This window comes from Carassius auratus, chromosome 27 (genome assembly GCF_003368295.1).
Source record: "Carassius auratus strain Wakin chromosome 27, ASM336829v1, whole genome shotgun sequence".
NCBI lineage: Eukaryota > Metazoa > Chordata > Actinopteri > Cypriniformes > Cyprinidae > Carassius > Carassius auratus.
In genome coordinates this window covers 357,666-377,395 of record NC_039269.1, presented here as the reverse complement: position 1 = coordinate 377,395, position 19,730 = coordinate 357,666, and the positions used below count along the sequence as shown (strand labels likewise).

General features: G+C 36.4%; 1 protein-coding gene across 3 annotated transcripts in view; it reads right to left on the bottom strand.

The window, feature by feature from the left end:
* Positions 1-10,363: 10,363 nt before the first annotated feature.
* spsb4a (splA/ryanodine receptor domain and SOCS box containing 4a) overlaps positions 10,364-19,730 on the bottom strand; it is a 70,356-nt gene continuing 60,989 nt past the window's right edge. For all 3 annotated transcript variants that reach the window (XM_026205009.1, XM_026205008.1, XM_026205010.1), the window contains one exon: positions 10,364-11,501. In XM_026205009.1, the coding sequence (XP_026060794.1) occupies positions 11,374-11,501 (128 nt within the window). In that variant the 3' untranslated portion in view covers positions 10,364-11,373. The remainder of the gene's footprint in view (positions 11,502-19,730) is intronic.

Genomic DNA, 19,730 nt, shown 5'->3' with positions numbered 1-19,730 from the left:
GAGAGAGAGAGGGATAAAGAGAGAGAGAGAGAGAGAATATAAAAAATATAAATAAAACTGACATTTCCTATTGAACATATTCCTATACTTCCTCAGTACTGATTGGTTGCTTGGAATGTTGTTCCAGGATCAACAACGATGTTGATCCAGGAACATTTTGCACTTGGTGAAATCTTGTTCACTGTTACTAGGCAGAAGTGATTTTTTTTAATTCGATTAGCTCAGTTTGTTGCTCAAGTTAAAAGGGTGAAAGATTTAATATTCAGACAGCAGTCTAGTATTTGTTTCCTCTAACTTCATCAGTTTTTTTTTTTACCACACTTCCACCAGGCCTACATCTTGTTTTTAAAGGTGTATTTTTCATGCATATATAATAATGCATAAAAATGCATGCATAAAAATAATAATAATTAATGTAATGTAGGGCTGAAACGATTAGTCGACATTAAATGACCTTATGTATGTAATGTATCCTGTAATAATGTGGTTAGACCAGTTTACTGTAGCGCAAGACTGTAATTCAACTCTCCTGACGCAAATCAACAGAAAAAGACGCAGCGGCAGTGCTTCAGAGAAATGGCAGCCAAACCTGATGCTGCTGAGCAGCGTTTGGATGAATATGTATATTGCAGTTTCATCCATCGCACCCAAAGATGAACTGCAGTGCTTTACAACTATAGGACAGTAAGAGCTAAATAAACTTATCACTGCTACTAAACCAACAACATGTTTATTAGATCCTGTACAGACTAAATTACTGAAAAGGTTGTTACCTTTAGCCGAAGAACCACTTCTCAATATTATTAACTCATCTTTATCTCTAGGTCATGTCCCAAAAAACATTCAAGCTGGTGATTATTAAGCCTCTTATTAAAAAAAACACAACTAGATCCTAGTGAACTGGCAAATTATAGGCCCATTTCAAATCTTCCATTTATGTCTAAAATTTTATAAAAAGTTGTGTCTGCTCAATTGTGCTCCTTCATGCAAAAAAGTTATCTGTATGAAGAATTTCAGTCAGGTTTCAGGCCCCACCTTGAAATGGCACTATTTTCAAATGACTTGCTTCTTCCGTCAGATCAAGGCTGCATCTGATTGCTAGTTTTACTTGATCTTAGTGCTGCGTTCGACACCATAGATCATGACAGACTCATAGATCGACTAAAAAACTATATTCTATATATAGGTATTCAAGGGCAGGCTCTAAGATGGTTTAGATCCTACCTGTCCGATCACTACCATATTGTGTATTTAAATGGTGAGTAGTCTCATTTATCACCAGTGAAATATGGAGTACCACAAGGATCTGTCTTAGGTCCTGTCTTAGGAGCTATTTTCAATATACATGTTGCCCCTTATAATATTATTAGAAAATACTGTTATGCTGATGATCCTCAACTATATATTTTAACGAGACCAGATTAAACTTCTAGATTAACTAAGGTACCAGAGTGTGTTAAAAATGTAAAAGTAAAAGTAATAATTTTCTCCTATTAAATTCGGATAAGGCAGAGATATTACTAATTGGACCTACTTCCTAGGATAGCATAGTCCACTAAAGGAGGTAGAGCTTTTTCGCATTTGGCTCCCAAACTCTGGAATAGCCTTCCTGATAATGTTCGAGTTGATAATGTTTAACTTGCTCTCTCCGCACAAACTATTGGATATAGCACACATTTATCTAGGTTTAATGTTTAAACATGATTTTATAAACGGTTTTATATCTATAGAAGGCGTGATGATTTGAGAAGGCTAAATTGGTCAAACTAAAATACAAAAACTTATAATTAATGAACGAAAACAATGGTCCAAACGTTTTTCTAAATTAAATTAATTAAAAAACTATAAAAAAATATAATCACTTTGCAATTACATATAAAACATAACTATTTTTAATAGCTGGAACAGTAGTATAAGCTGTTTTGGGAAAAGGAGAAAAAAATTCTGTTAAGAAAGATGTTCTCGGGCCAGTTATTCTGATAAGCTGTCTTTCATGGGCCGGTCTAGGGCCTGAGCGTCTCGGACCAGGGCTTAAATTTGAAGCCCGTGCAGGGCTTCAGGCTGGTCTGCCTCAGTGGTCCAACAGCGCTCGTCAATGTCAAAATGATCAAAATGGCTAATCAGATCAAAGTATGCGGGTTTTACTGTCACTGTCACAATGCAACTAGAGTTTGTGGAAAGATGTTACTAGTAGCCTACTGTATTAGAAAACTGGTTTACGATAGAAATGTTTAGCGACCAACAGTAATAGACTATGTAGTGACGCAAACTACTCAACCTTTTATGAAATTTCACCATTTTAAATTGAAAATATGTGATAATAGACATTTGCTATTATACATACGAATAAGAGTGAGTGTGCACGTTAAAATAAAATATAAATTGTAAATAGTGTAAATTGATTACAACTTCATATGAAGAGTTCAGATGCAAAAGCCTCTAAGGGCCATTTGAATTTTTCTTTTGACATTTTTATCAGGCTCCCATGTGTAGGTTCTGTAATTTCACTCTAATGGCAATGAATAGTTTATTTCTTTCCCTTTAAAGTAAAATAACTGAACATAAACACAAGAGCATGAGAAAATAATCATTTTAGAAGAAAATGTTGGATGGCACTTGATGGCATCTGAACTCATTTCACACACACAAAATTGTAGAGGGCCTCACACGTCAACTTCGCACAGGGCCTCGCACCCACCAAAATTCCCGTGTGTATCCTACAATGGGTAGTCTGTGTGACCAACCAAATACAATAGCACTATTACACAACATTCAGTGTCATCGACCCCTCAAATATAAGAGACTGGTAAATATGTTTAATGGACATTCATCTAAAAATCACTAAATTCAGAGTTTTATTTAGGATTTTTGTGTTACAATTACAGCTGCTCAACTCATCTGCCAGTCACAACTGGAGGCAACATACTGCTACCTGACTCCGACAATGTCAGTAACAAAGGACGCAGTTCATCGGCATTTGGCATGTCACAGGTTTTACTGACACATGCCACTTAAAACCGGATGACCAAATGACACAGCAGAACTGTCCGGTTTTCATTGGCATGTGTCATTGGAGAGTGGCCTGTTTTTATACAGTCTAAAACTAAAACTTGTGACACATACTGTACCACTCTCCCCTAACACATGAAAATGAAAATCGGATAGTTCAACCAAAGTCCTTTTAAGACTTTTAAGGGTATTCTATAGTCTTTGGTTCAACTGACTACTGAAAATAAACTTGCAATGCACATTAAGGGGGTAGCCTATTAGACACATTTTAATCTTAATAGAGAAACTCAATATCTCAATTTCTTACCTTTTTTTTATAGCTGAAGAACCTTCTTACACCACAAAGAACATTTTGTGTAACAGTAAGGTTTTCCAAATGTCAAAGGTTCTTTATGGAACCATTAGACAAAAAGTTTCTCCTATGGCAGTGATCCTCAAATCTGGCTCGCGAGATCCACTTTCCTGCAGAGTTTAGCTTTAACCCTAAATAGAGGTTTTGCAGTCACACATCAAGACTGCAATCTATCAACAATATAATTAACAATAGATTCCTAAATGAAACAACAACCCAATAAACTATAAAAGAAGAATATTTATTTAAAGCTCATGCTTTCTGTGATTCTCTGTTTAAAAAAAAAAAAAAAAAAAAATTGTGCTGGAAAAAGAAAAAATATACTTTCCCCAAAGCTACAAGTAGGCTATGACTGACTTACATTGTGTAGGACACCACTTGTAATGACACAATTTAACCGGCAGAGGGCAGCCTTCAAATGTCTTGTAAATCTAGGCAATCGGTTTAGAGAGTTTGTTGACACTTGCATGCCTCTGGAGGTCTCCAAATAGCATATTAAAACTCTTAAAGCGCAAAAAACAATAATAAAAAAAAATATAATAATAAATAAATAAAAAATCGTGGTGCCAGTATATATCATGATATAGACTGTAAATTGCCAAGTGTATTTATTGATTAAATTCATTGAATTTAGTGCTTTAAAAATACTTTTTTTTTTTGTTTTGTTTTTTTCAGTTTTCTTTATTTTTTATTTAAACTAGATGGATGCAACCAAAAGTTTTTTTTTTTTAGAAAGGCTTTAGTTTTCAGGTTACTGTTATTTAATATAATTCAATGTATTAAATGATTATTATTTAAAACATTTAATGAATATACCACATTACATTATCAGAGCACAGCACAGTATAAATTCAGACTGAGAGAGAAAAATGAGGGAGGAACTCTGCACATCCAAGTTCCTCAGCAGTAGGCCTTCATGAGTCAGAACTTGAAATAATATGCCAGCGTCATATTGAAAGAAAGGCACTCTGTGCTAATGGTGGTGTGTAATGCATGCTCATGATGGCACGTGATGTTAAAGCATAACTCCTGAGTCTTAATCAATGATGAGGATGAAAAAGAGTGGTATAGCCTACCATAGGGCTGTCACGTTTTTTGCAGCATGCCAGTCCTGCTACTCTCCTGACCAAAGTCCGATTTTTGTCTCAGCCTCCAGAGTACTGTCAGTCGTTTACAGCTCACAATTTATTACACTATTAACTTTTATTACCATTCCATCTCCACCGTCCACCTCTTCATACAACGAAGCAAGGCCACCAGAGTCTGAATCATAAAAACGAGATATCTCCTTTTACAGTGCGCATGTTTGTCGTGGCTCACGTTTGACACGCTGTATGCATCGAGTCTCATCATTAGTCATATTACAGCACGCTGAGAAACCTTATACTTAAATGCAAAAAATAAGCGAGGATTTTTGAAGCTTTGAATCAAAAGAACCGATCGCTTTGTAAAATCACTCTTTGAAATGTTCAAAACCCCAACACACTCCGAATCCAACTGAATACGATTTAAAACAAAGCAAATGCAATGAAAATGGCAGAATTATTTTTTTTTCAATGTCATGTTCTATAAAAAAAAGTGTTTTAGTGTGAAAGCACTGACATTTCGAAACAGTAAGTAACAAAGCATCGTTTAGTCTAGTGATATCAAGTGATTTATTTTGTTATCAGAGTCACGGATTCAAAACAAAAGATTCAAAGCGCCTATCACTATTTTTCAGTTTAGTCTATCAAGTTCACAAAGAAAAATGTTTTTGAATGCTTTCCTACACATGCGTTTGTGCTCAGCCAGAGTGTTTGGTAGGTTAGACCTCATTAAGAATTTCTCCTGTCTCTGAGAGCTAATTAACTTAATTTAAGCAGCACCAGCACAGACAGAGATGAACCCAAGGGCCTGCTTTGCGTTTTTTCGAATTAAGAGGGCTTCACTTTTCTCTGTGTCTGTGTGGGAAATGAACTGAGCAAGTCATATCAAAGCACATCCCTAATTCACTTGAATCTTGGAGAACACGACAAATTGAATCTGCTGCACAAGCTTAATATGAATAATTTTCCAATTCTTTAACTCTGAGGTCCAATCTGGTGCTGAATAATAAGTGATGACACACGGCTAGTTTAACATTTAGCACTCATTAGCAAATGGCAAAAACCTTTGAAGCAAAGGCATGATAACCTGCTATATTTAATAGAGAATCATTTGGTGCGGTGACATGGAAGATTAGGCCTGATGTATTTTTACATTGTGACTAGAATGTTTTAAGGCAGATTTCATAAAGAGAAAGGAGGTGTACATGGAGGAGATTCTCCACCCCTCCCCGAGTGTCCACTGTGCCATGTTGCAGATGTCAAAAATCCACCAGACACCCTCCACCAATCTATTTTTATGTTGTGCCTCCCTGTTTCTATGGCAACCACTATCTTTTAGTTATTTTTTATTTACTCATTCATTCATTTTTGTTGTTGTCAGTTTTCTTAGTCGTTCTAAAGAACAATTGAACATTTTGTTTCTTGTTATAGTTTACAAGCATGCCCAATTTAATCTAATTTTATCACATTTTCATAAAGAAAACTCTTTGAATGAGAAGGTGTGTGTGTGTATATATATATATATATATATATATATATATATATATAATTTTAAAATACTACTACTACTAATAATAATATTGCAATTGTAATTTTTAAATACCACTACTACTAATGACAATAATAATAATAATTATTGTTATTATTATTGAAATAATTGTAATTATCATTTAAAAAATGCTGCTAATAATAATAATAATAAAAACAGACAATATCAGTAGTAGTAATAATAATGATAATAATAGTTATTATTATTAAATGATTGTAATTATTAAAATAATTGTAATTATTATTTTAAATCATGCTAATAATAATAATAAATTACAATATCATTACATCATTATATGACAATATAGTAGCAATAATAATAGTTGTTATTATTATTATTATTATTATTTAAAAATGACAATTACAATTATTGTAATAATTATAACTGTTGTTATTATATTAAAATAATTGTAATAATTTATTAATAATAATAATTATTATTATTTTAGATTCATAGGTTTAACAAAGCACAATTCAAATCTTTCCAGTCCTTGCTATATCCTAGCCCTGAACAATTAGTCCTGGCTCTCGTTGACCTGATGAGTGATAATTTTTAGGCTTGTACTAAGTCTGGAGGCACTAAATAAAATCAGTCAGAAAACTCTTTAATGCTGCTTTTGCAACAGGGCTCCTAAGTAAAGCCGGGAAGCTAAACAGGATCCGGGGAGAAGCACAGACATAATAGATGGATCACATGCTATTTATAAAACCTGGCTCGGAGAACCGAGCGTGAGAGGAGAGAAAATGAAGGGGAGGGAAGGAGGAAGAGAACATGTTGACTCGCGCTAATCTGTTTCATCTCTCTGTACACTCCCTGTGTGTTTTTCTCTTGAGCCGAAGAGAAATTTTCAATCTGAAGATCAAATCCTTACAATCACCTGTTCAATATTGGGCAATACTGAAACCAAATCCCCAATATCTCCTCAGTCAATAGGAAACTGGCGCTGGAACTACTAGATTTTGCAGCGTTAGCATAACATAACGTTAGCTGTTTAATCATGATGCTAGTTTGTGGGCCAACAGAGGAAGGCTTTATAGGTTTTTAAATCAATAGTTTTGAATTTATATGTGAAATAAGTTTATTGCTAAGACACTTTCCCAATTAGCTACCATTCAAAAGTTTGGAGTCACAGAAAAATAAACATTTAAATAGCTGAACATTGTCAAATAAATGTTGTTCTTTTGAATTTTCTATTCATCAAAGAATCATTAAAAATGTAACATGGTTTCCACAAAAAGATTAAGCAGCACAGCTGTTTTCAACATTAATAAAAGAAATTCAGCATACTGTATTATAAAGGTAATCATAAGAAACAAAGACTTTTGAACAGTATAGGCCTAGGGTACAGTATTTGATGAATAGCTATTTTAGACTGTACTTACAGTAGCTTGTAACATGTCTGAGCTATAACTATGTTGCAGTACAAAATAGGAAAAGTATCTCCAAGAAGGAGACGGGTGGGGTAAAATGTGCTACCTCTTGTTTTAAATGGCCAATATACAAAATGACGCAAATAACACCATTTTCCAGAAAAAAAAGCAAATATTTAATTCATTCTGTGGTGAATTTACCAAATAATAATTGTGAATGTTTAGTAGGAGATATTTTGTATGCTACGCTTTCGTAACTAAAGAATACATTTACGTTAGTCTTACCTCATGAAGAATGTTTTTCCAAAATGGTGAGTGAATCTAAAGGCTGTGACAAAGAAATAGCGGCGATGAAAGCCGACTGTGTTTGGGCTAAAGGTTGTACTTGAACACACTGCAAAGACTGCAGCCAATGGCTAACTAGTACTCACTGTATATTCTTCATATACAAACTGTTAGCAAAACTGTGTTTGCTTATCTTTTAATCTACAATAATTAATAAACTGAAGGTTTTAAATATACATTTGTCACCCAATCTGTTCTCCGTCTTCCTCCTTTAATAGAAATCTGAGTTATGGTACATGAACGGGAAACATGCAGTGAGAACAAAAGGTGCTGTCTCCAGTGTTTTCCCAGCAGAACATATTTTCTTGTACCCACGGTGATGTTGTGACCAGCACAGGCCAGGATGCACCTGCGTGTGGAAGCTGAGGTCGTTAAGGACACGAAGATCTTTTCCCCAGACCATCACTGCCATCGGCTCCCTATTTATACCCTCATTCTCTCAGTCGCACAGCCACAGGGAAGGAAGCACATCAAGGAAGTCTCGCTTTTTTTTTTTTTTTCTTTAACACTCCTCTCCCAAGGCCTCTCAGTGGTGGATGAGCTCTCGGCCGCCTATTTACACCCCGGTAAGTTAAGGAAATAGCCACTGGCCCATGTCTACATAGCATATTGAGAATCACACTGGGAGGAAGTCAGTACAATACCCATTTCCAAGTATTCCAACAATCGCCTGCTAATGATGAAGGACATAAAACAAACAACCAGGGATTCCCAAGCCGCTTCGAAAGCATTTGGACACAAACGCAGACTCTTCGGGCCATTCTCTCAAGGCTGGAACACACTGAACAGTCTGTTCCCTTTAGTTAAACATGTTTGTTAGCGATTTAAGACCAGATTGGGGGGGAAACGGAGGATAGGGAGGATCAATGTCCTGGCTTAAACCACAGCCTCTCGTTCGCCGTCCCGATGCTTTGATCGGAGCGCTATCTCTGAACCTTGGCTCTCGGATCTTTGCTATTCAATTACATTTGAGCTCATTCCAAAAGTGAAAGAGAGAAGCCAAGAACAAAAAAAGTCAATTTTTATGCTGGCGCGGAAGGACAGTGCCTTGCTGTCTAACATCGATTTCCAATAAGACAGTCCTAACATGTCTAGATACACTAAAACAGGGCAAGATTAGTCCAAATCACCGTATTTCAAGCAAAGGATCTGTAAATGCATTCTCCATTATTAAAAAAAAAAGCCACTTAAAGATTGTTGACCTTAATGGAAGAAGTGCAAAAGCAGTATGGAGTTTCTCTGCTTGATTTGTACACACTTAAGATTAGATCTGAGTTGGATTACGAAGGTATTTTGTAGGGTGTTCGATTTTGCTGTATTTGGCCGAGTAGCCATTCGGGTGGCTCACCAATGTATTAGATTACGCTGATACATGAAACAAGTTAAGAGAAGAATTTCTAGGTATTGTAGTATGTTAGTGTGTCTTCAAATAAGCTTTACTCAAAGTTTAATACCTGCTATAAATAATAGACATGATACTGTAATCTCTCATTGGGGATTCTGCTATAAACTTATTTTAATCAGATATTATAATTCTGTGGGACATTTGGCCATATTGGCCATCTGGCTGTATGAGCCAATTAACTCACACCTTTACAGACAAGAGTTGAATGTGAATGATGGACAGTCACTCACAATATAAATACATCCCACTGAAGATAACTGATATACAGTACACATATAATCTTACGCTTTTAGCATTTAATACCCACTTCTATATCTTATTTTTAGTATAAAATAATGCTGTCAAATGGTTAATCTGGATTAATTTCATCCAAAATAAAAGTTTTTGATTACATAACATATGTGTGTATTGTGTATATTTACATTAATGCAAACACTTGCATGCATATGTTTGTTTAAAAATGTTTATATATTAAATATTATATATATAATATAATTTTAGGTTAAGTTTAGGTATTGGGTAGGATTAGGGATGTAGAATATGAAGAATAGGTGCTTTACAAGTACTAATAAACAGCCAAAATGTTAATAATGGGCATGATATATTAAGCAACTAGTTAACAGTGAGAATTAGATTTTTAGACTCAAGTATTACCTAATTATTAGTATTTTGCATTAGATTAGACTAAATCCTGATCTTTTACGGCCACTTTTTATCTATTTAATAATTTTCTTGTCCTACAGCATCTCTGAATTATCTTCATTTGAGGGTCTTTTGACAAAATTGAGTACATGCTATAATTGTGATGAATGTGGTTAATCAGAATATCATGTAGTTTTATTTAATTGAAAATGTTAAGGGTATTTTAGGTGAATGACTGAGTGATTAAGAACACAAGGGAGGTCTGGTTTACTGAAAGCACCTGCGGTTAGTGATCATTTAAAAGCCTCCCACGAACCCGAGAAGAGCATGAGAAGAGCGATCCAATACTTTACAGATTTAGGTTAGATAATACTTTTCAGCCTCAGACTGTGATAGAGTGGGAGTCAGACAGGAGAGAGAGAGAGAGAGAGAAAAGTGGGAAATGAGGGAACTCTCAGTAGAACGCTAGCCGAGGAAAAGAAGTGCTGTTATGTAAATAGGCCCTTCTGTGTTCAAGAATGCACATATTTTTATTCAATGAGAACGCTGAAACACATCCGGGCATATTCTGTCTCCAAAAAAAAAAAAACAAAAAACGTACCATCGTTCTCATTCACTTGGCTTTTATTCACATTTCAAATACGCTAATGCTAGCAAGGTCTTTACATTCCACTGTGTGCCTCTGACAAACCAGATTCTATTTAAGCATTCAGACAGAATAATAACAATATTAATAATAATAAAAGCAGCATCCCAGTTTAAAATAGAAAGCCATATGTGATGAGTGTATGATAGTGTTCGATATCAATATGCTCGCTCGGACATCCTCAGTTCATTAAAAAGGAACTCAAACTTGATAAATAAAATTAAAAGATAGCCAAACACCTTGATAAAATCATCATCATCAACTGAAATCTCACACTGACAATAAAATCAGATAGAAAAGTGACTCTAGCCCATAGAGAACAAGAAGTGAAATCCGTATACGATTGTTGGTCGTTTTTATGCGTACACGCATGAGTGTCCTCAGGAATACACATACATCCCAGGCAAAAAAAGGAGAATGGTTGCTGTCAGTTATGTAACCGTCCCTGGTGCTCCTGTGCGAAGGTATTGTACCTTCCAAGGCTTGTTTCTTCGGGGATTTGAGGCCCCCGTGTGGCGGATTTTGACTCGGAGGCGGCTAAACCCGACCTGCGGACGCCTCGGTGTCCTGTGTCCAATGACTGTGCCCTGCAGGCTTCACACCCAGGGAAAGAGGAACGATTATGACTGTGGGCTTTCAAAGGCATCCCAAGGTTAATGACAATTCCTGTCGAATTCTCCAAGGCGAGACGTACACCTGGAGGCGCTGCAGGTCTGTTGATCTGCCACCGCTCTAGCCCCGCGTCACACTGTCCCCCGAGCTTCTTCCAAAGCCATCAATAATTTAAACAACTCGTAAAGAAGGAAATAAAAAAGGAAAAAACAAACAAACAAAAAAAAACTAACTTAAGATTCCACCAGTGAGCCACAATGTAAACATTTTCCCTCTGCGGCCTGATGGTGGCGCTATAGTAGCACCTCAGGCTTCCTCGCTGTGTCCGTGTGTGCGTCTCTACGTGAGACCCGTACTCTCACTGGTACTGGAGGTAATTCTTCAGAGACTGGGGCAAAGGCAATGTTTCGATCTCCTGTAGACGCTCTCGTCCCAGAGCCAGCCGCGCTGCACGTCGACACAGGTCCATCAGAGGGAGAGGCTCCGCTGGAGAGAGACAAAAGCATCTGTTAGAGCTGGATTCGAAAAGGGAACATTCTAATGTGCACAGACTGAAGGCAACATAATTGTCTGTTGAGACCAGTCTGAGTCTTTTAATTGTTAGTTCATTCAAAAGATGAAAAACCTGTCATTAATCCCCCTCATTCTGTTCCAAGCTTTAAAAAAAGCTACATAAAAGTGTCCACACAAATCAATACAATACAATACAAATTGTGTGAGATATTAATGGAAGAACCATTTTGGATCAATGAATTAAATTTGAGCAGCAATTAAGTCCAATTTATGAACAAATTATTAAGACTGATTCCTTGAAGCAGTTCAGATGATTCATTTCACAAGATCTCAAAAAAAAAAAAAAAAAAAAAAGAGAGAGAGAGAAAAAAGATGGTTACATAGCTTATGTATATGCATATATAATGAACAGTTAATTCTTTTACATTTTTAAAATATAAAATTTACTTTAAATTTTCAATGAATCACTTGATCTGTTTCTTGGAATTTTTTCCCCTTCAGAAACTGGAACAAGTTCACAAACAAATTAATCAGATCGATTTGATTCATTAAAAAGATAAATTTAAAACTCAAAAATATGATTAGTTTAAAAATTGGACCAATTCATGAACAAATTATTCAGACCAATACTTTGAACCAAACTGACCGATTTACTGAAAATAGAAAAAAGAATGGATCAATTCCATGAACCAGATCAACTGATTCACTGAAAAGTTTAGACTCAAAATAATGATTCGTTCACAACTGGAACCAACTTTTGAAGAAATCCTTTAGAATAATTTCATGAAACAAACCAACTGATTCACTGAACATATCTGACTCAAAAGTTTGAAAACTGGACCAACTCATGAACAAAACATTGAGATGGATTCTGTGAACCAAATCAACTGATTCATTGAACAGATCCAACTCAAAAGAATGATTCACAAAGCTCACTTATTTTTCCCATACCAGATACAAATTTCCAATAAATGACAACTTAATTTTACTTCATAACTTAGATTGTCTCACATGGTACTGTGTGCTTTCAGAACAGTTATAGTCATGTGGACTACTTTTATGTTACGTTTATATTAATTTAGCATCTGTTTTGAAAGTTTAGAGTCTTTGTAAACAGAAAAAAAGACCAGTGCAATTCTTTAAAATGTACCCTTTCATGTTTCACAGAGGTCATACAGGTTTGGAGCAGTATCAGTGGCGAGTAAATGGTGACTGGATTTTCATTTTACGGTGTGCTGTCCCTTTAAAAGCTCCAGTGTGTGATCCACCGTGTGATTCAGTGTGTGTGTTTGGGCATCTTGCTCCTCTACATAAGCTGACAGAGCTCGGTATTCCTCAACAGAACCACTACCTCAAATAGGAGCCTACCGCCCCCCATCTGGTTTGAGTTGGTCATTGCTCCAGCCAAGATTTCATACAGATAAACACAAAAACAGCCATGGCTCCATCTGGCCAAGATGCCACATCTCCTCTGTTGACCATCAAGTCTTTATCAGGACCAGGGCTGATATGACTAATCAGATCATGAGGATGGCTGCTAGAGTCAGAGCCCGTTGCCTAGTAAGTATATGTGTGGCTAATCAAAAGAGGAATAGTTCTACAGCTGCACTGGCACAATGCAAGCACCCACATTGAATATTTATAGCTTTGATGGAGTCCCACACAGAACATGTCGTCAGTTTTCTTCCTCCATCCTGGAAGCTGAACTGAAGACATAAACATTGTAAATGCCCTCACATAATGCACATTTTCACCACAACAAGGAGTTCAAATTAAACGATGGATCCCTATGGAGCCCTTAACACAGGATGAAATGATGAAATGGCACAAAGCATTGGTTTTCCAACTTTAAGATGTATGTCAAATCGAAATTCAATGTTGCACTCGGTGAGGGTGAATACTTTTAATGCACATTTCTGTGCCTCCAGCGTCACCAAACAGAATTGCAAAAATGTTTTCAGCTTTCCCACAAAAATCCCCAACAACACTGTCAACATCTACCACTTAATTAAAGTTAATATTTAAATACAGCACTGTTAGCAAACCTCCATATCAATGCTTACAATGCTTAAATTCACTTTTCCATTCAGTATTTGTTATTGTTGTTTCATAATTATTGATACACTGTATATTGATAATAAAAGCAATCATAACCTTAATTGATATTATTATTTTATAACTATTACTATTACATTTAATTATATATTATTAAATAACTTTCTAAAATTAACTATCATTATACCAAAATATAATTTTGTAAGGCTTACAATCACTTTCACTGATTCTGAATGTCTTACTGTAATTGTATTCATATTCTGTATTAAATATTTTGCAACAATTATTTATGTCATTACACACAAATATTTTGTGTCTGGCCAAAATCAAAATCAAGTATTTGAGAGAGTGCTAGAAATTTTTTACTTAAAAAAAATAAAAAAAAACAGTTGTCAAATCAATTAATTGCGATTAAGCGCCTCTTTGAAATAAAAAAGTGCATCTGTTTACATAATATACGTGTGTACTGTGCATGTATATCTGTATATCTATATAATAAAGTAGCTAATGAAAGATCTAAAAATATAACTTTCTGATAGCAGTAAAACACCTACTTCCTTGTAAATATATTTAGTAAGATTCACATCACCAGTAAGTCCGGCACGTCTCATAAAGAGGCGAGATGGCAAGTGTAGATGGGATCCCGCTGTACCCGGTGGACGGGTGCAGGACGGGGATGAGTGAGAGACAGAGGCGACTGACACTCAGGGTCAGAAGTGACAGATGGATCAAAGCACGGACAGCAGTGCTCTACTGCAGTAAAACTGAATCATTTTTCATTTCCAGCCCACGTATGAATGAACATGCAAAAGCCAGCGAGCTCAAGGTTAGTCTGAAGACTGTAATCACGTGAAATACACAACACACGACACACGGTGACCTGTCAATCGCTGTGATCCTCAGGCTGCTACTCAATCACATTAAAGCACTGCCTACAAACCGTATACGGCAACAAATCATACTGATGTGAGTTATACACAATAAATGCAGTTACATGGCTCGGATATGTCAATGTGATTCCATTGTGTGTGTTATTAGACCTAGTGATAAGACAAAATACAGCAGTTCATGCTGGGAGATTTTGGTTTTCTTCCCACACAGCAGCAGTCAGATTGATCTCCACATGGCACACACACACACAGAGGATAGCTCACATACATAAATCTATATAACTACAGTATATGGTTAAACTATACTTTTAGTAAAATTATAAATGAGTTAGGAAAAAGCAAAAAGGTCTGACAGCACTAGTGAGTAGTTCTAGTGCAAATTCACTCTCTACTTATTTCTGATGTAAATAATTGTTAATTACAAATCATTTTGCATAACTTTAAATAATTTCATAATTCATTAATTACAGTCTGTCTAATACTACCGTGAGCGATGGCCAAAATGGTCCACGCAAAACATTCCGCTCGTTTACTACCAGTAATAAAACACAATATGTGACACATGCGAGCCCTTTTTCGAACTTCCATGTTTAATAAATAGTCAAGCTGCAGCGTGTCTCTGACTCCTCCATTAGACTCCTAATTAATGAGTTCTGGTGCAGAAGAGGAGAGAGAACTGCATCTATTTCAGTCCGACACAGTTTTATGATCATTATTACTGTTCCAAAAAGCAATTTCTTGTGGTTGCGAGACGAGCAATGGGATTCGTACGGTAAATATCAAAGCATCACATTTTGTCAAATCCAATTAATTCACCCTCCGTACTCAGCGGGGGTTCCGTAGTCTCACAAATGGGGTGGGGGTTTCTAACACTTTCTACGATCTGTGCCAGGGCACGAGGAACCTATCTGGAAAAGCTTTGCGCCAGGCTACAGAAAGCAGCCGGAGAGGAAACATTTGTGGAGATCAAACCCAAAGGTGTAATTTGATTAAATGGTTGTGAACTGATTAATGTCTACAGCAGATTAATTGAAAGATTTGCGGCAGTCACGTCGAGAGGCCTGTGATCCTCCCACAGAACGAGCGAGTACACAAGCGATCATTCCAGCATGAAACCCAAACCAACTGCAGCTCCGCCTGGATGAACGCTCTCTGATGGGGGTTTTGTATTGCTGCTTAAACATCAACTCAATAATCATTCCACCCCGAGCAATTCATTATAAGCATGAGATCTGGGATTTTTTACGAAAGCAGACTCAAAAAATGCTGCTTTGGTAATGTTGACACTCAACCGTCAATTATCCAGTAAGCTAAATCAGGCGTTACACCCAGGTATTTAGGAGAAGATGTACTGAGAGCTTAGTTAATCATGTACTCCCAATCTCATATTAAAACACACTGTTGTGGCTGCGGTCATGATGCAGGCTTTACTACCTTTGAACGTGGGGACTCATAAAACTCACGTTCATGAATAATTAAGTTATGTAACAGCGGATTTCACTATACTTAGGCAGGTCAAGTATTTGCCTAAGCCTAATGCTAGTGATACTTCAGAACATGAAGTTTAACGGGAAACAATAGGACCTGCATGTTTCCAGGAATGCAGAATGCACACGGGTCTGTACGAGGTTTTGTGCTGTACAGCTTGTAATTGGTCTTACAGCAGAGAGTGGAACAAACAAACCTGCTGAAACGTGCTGAACACATAGGCACTGAACCATAAATGTGAAGCTACAGTATTCTAGAAACACAGTATGCAGTACGTCTCCTTTTGGATTCTTTATTTGATGTGAAAGATGACACCAGGACACTACTTACTAAATTAAACACACAAATTAAACATAGTGAGGTGACGTAACAACAACAATGTAGCATGTAATGCTTGAAACAGGATACCACCATAGTACTTGTACTCTACTGGTATATCATACAAAATGACTCTATCAGTGATGACCAACTAAAGGTCCACAATGAAATGCAAAGACAAACAGTAAGACAAATGCAATGTAATAAAGATACAAATGAAGCATTTTAACCTTTTTCAGGTAGTTAACAGTAGTCCAAATAAGAAATTGAATAATCAGATGTAAAAATAAAACACTGCTTAGTCTTCAATCTACACAAACATTTATGACATAGACAACAGCAAGAATATAAAACTGCTGTCACTTTAAGACATAATGCACATATCTAATATATTGACACCAAAGGCATCTAATTTATTTTCCAACGGTTTATCTACAGTATGTGTATTTGTCCAATTTGTGTGTATGTGTGTGCCAAGATTCAAGTACTGCATTGAGATTTATTTATATTTTTACAGCTTAGGGCGCTAAACTTTAACATCAAGTATCCTTTATTTACTTATGGATGTTTGTTTATTGCCATAATGTGTCGATAACTTTCCGCGAACCTGAGCTGCACAGTTACAGTATATGTGTATTCCGTAATTATATCTCTATTGATACACAGCTAGATTGTCACCATGATATATTGTTATGTGAGAGATGAACTGAAAATTATATCAACCATGATTTTTAATTCTCTTTATTGTATGGCTTGCCATGGACTGAACATGCAGGATGAGGTCATAAGTTCATTAGTCTCTGGTCCCAGAAGCTGTCATTTTCCACTGGAAGGACTCTTAGAAAGGTCAGCGGTGATGCAAAGTTCATGAGATGCTGTGGGCTAGTGTTTTAAAGCACACTCTCACTCTCTCTGACTGTCTATGTCTATAGTTCCTTCCCTGAGGCAGTGATCTGTACACAGATTCACACAGCGAGGTCAGCATGCCTGACCCCTGCAGCTTCAGAAGATATGAACTCTCTATGGGCATGGTGGACAGCCAGAAGTATAAATATCTCAAACCTAACGTGTCAATGGACGACAAAAAGTGACGATGACCACCATTTGCTCAGAAGCCATCTGATGACTGAGCCATTATGTTTCAATTAGTTGAATCAATAGACCAGCTCACTGCATCCAGTGACGGTGCTGTAGGGAATTTATATCAGCGCACAGAAATTAAAATGTTTCAGACATTCCCTCAGAGAGCTGCAGACCGGAATCTTCCGGAAGATAAGAATGTCAGCATTTTAAACAGCAAGAAATCCTCAGAAATAACAGCTGCTTGGAGACCAAGTCTGGCTCCTGGTTTAAAAAATACAAATCTTTTACACTTATTCTACATAAATGTAATTCTTAATAAAGGGCTTTAGTCAAAAAGGAAAATTCTGCCATTATAATTCTACTTTTTATATACTATTTAAATTTATATATATATATATATATATATATTAGGGGTGTAACGATACGCGTATTCGTATTGAACCGTTCGGTACGACGCTTTCGGTTCGGTACGCGGTACGCATTATGTATACCGAACGGTTCGTTGGAGTAATTAATTATATTTGAAAAAAAAAAAAAAAGAGAGAGAAAGAAATATAATGATATGCGTTCAACAAGGTAGCCCAATAACCCAAACAACGTAACAGGCAACGCCCCTGACACTCCCGAAGAAGAAAAAAACACCATCTTATATGTTTATGTTAGGCTACTCAGCAGGCGCTCGCTCACTCAGTACGCGCTGAAGGCTCGTTGCAAAATAGCCAATGCGTTTAACAGACTAGAAATGAGAAGATCCTCCAATAACCAACAGGTCTGGTGTTTGGGTGCACTTTGGATTCCCTTTAAGCTATAATGGTGATGGCAAGAGAGTGGTGGATAAAAAAACAACGGTATGTCGCATCTGCAACATGACAGGGTACACCAGCGGGATTACAAAAAAAAACAAAAAAAAAAAAAAACAGCGGGAATATCTGGGATATATGCGTCAGTACTATCTGGGAAAAGACGAAAAAAAGGAGAAACATGCACGCAGCAAACTATCCCTGCAGCATATAGCTTACAGGGAATCCAACCCAAACACCAGACCTGTTGGTTATTTTAGGATCTTATATTTCTGGTCTGTTAAATGCATTAGACATTTTGCAACGAGCCTTCAGCGCGTGCTGAGTGAGCGAGCGCCTTAGGGGCCGTTCACATATCGTGCCTAAAAACGCATGGAAAACGCTAAGCGCGTCTTTCTCCTCCTTTCCAAAGCGCTCGGGCAGAAGCGCTCATGAGGCGTCTGTCTTTGCTAAGCAACAATGACGTGCTCTCTCCATGAGACGCGGAAATTTCAGCGAAGGATAAATGGATTTGCAGCTCTAAAAATCGCTTGCAGTAGCTCTGCTACTGAATTTATTTCAAAATTGCAATCCATATACAACTATGATCAGCTGTTCCTTCATCTTGGCTGAGCTCTCAACGTTGTTACGGGAAAGGATGAAGCTGATTGGTTGGTTCTTGTCACATGACCCGCGGTGCGCTTGCGGCATTCTGAAAAGTTGAGATGTTTTTACATTTTGCTGTATCTAAAACGTATCGAACCGAACCGAACCGTGACATCAGTGTATCGTATCGAACCGAACCGTGAATTTTGTGAACCGTTACACCCCTAATATATATATATATATATATATATATATATATATTAGGGGTGTAACGGTTACACCCCTAATATATATATATATATATATATATATATATATATATATATATATATATATATTAGGGGTGTAACGGTTCACAAAATTCACGGTTCGGTTCGATACGATACACTGATGTTTTTTTCTTCTTCGGGAGTGTCAGGGGCGTTGCCTGTTACGTCGTTTGGGTTATTGGGCTACCTTGTTGAACGCATATCATTATATTTCTCTTTTTTTTCAAATATAATTAATTAGTCCAATGAACCGGTTCAATATGAATACGCGTATCGTTACACCCCTAATATATATATATATATATATATATATATATATATATATATATATATATATATGAGACTCAGATATACTGTGGAGATCCAAATGCGTCTCGATATATATATGCATATATAAAGGGGCTAAAATATTCATTTTTAACCATATGTAACTGAAGTGACTGGGGTTCAATGTTGCTTTGGACCCCATAGACTTTCACTGTATGGACAGCTGAAACATTCTTAAATGTATTCAAATTTATCAGAATTCTCAGAAAACTATCGCTTTTAGTCACAAAAAATGTTTATTAAAAAAAAAAACACTAAACCATCAGCCTGTTGTTCAGATCTGCCAAGCATTATAAAGCTTTTAAGAGACGTTAAAATGTGATTGTGAATCTGTTATTGCATTAGTTTTTTTTTTTTTTTTTACTATTCACAATGTTTTACAGAGCC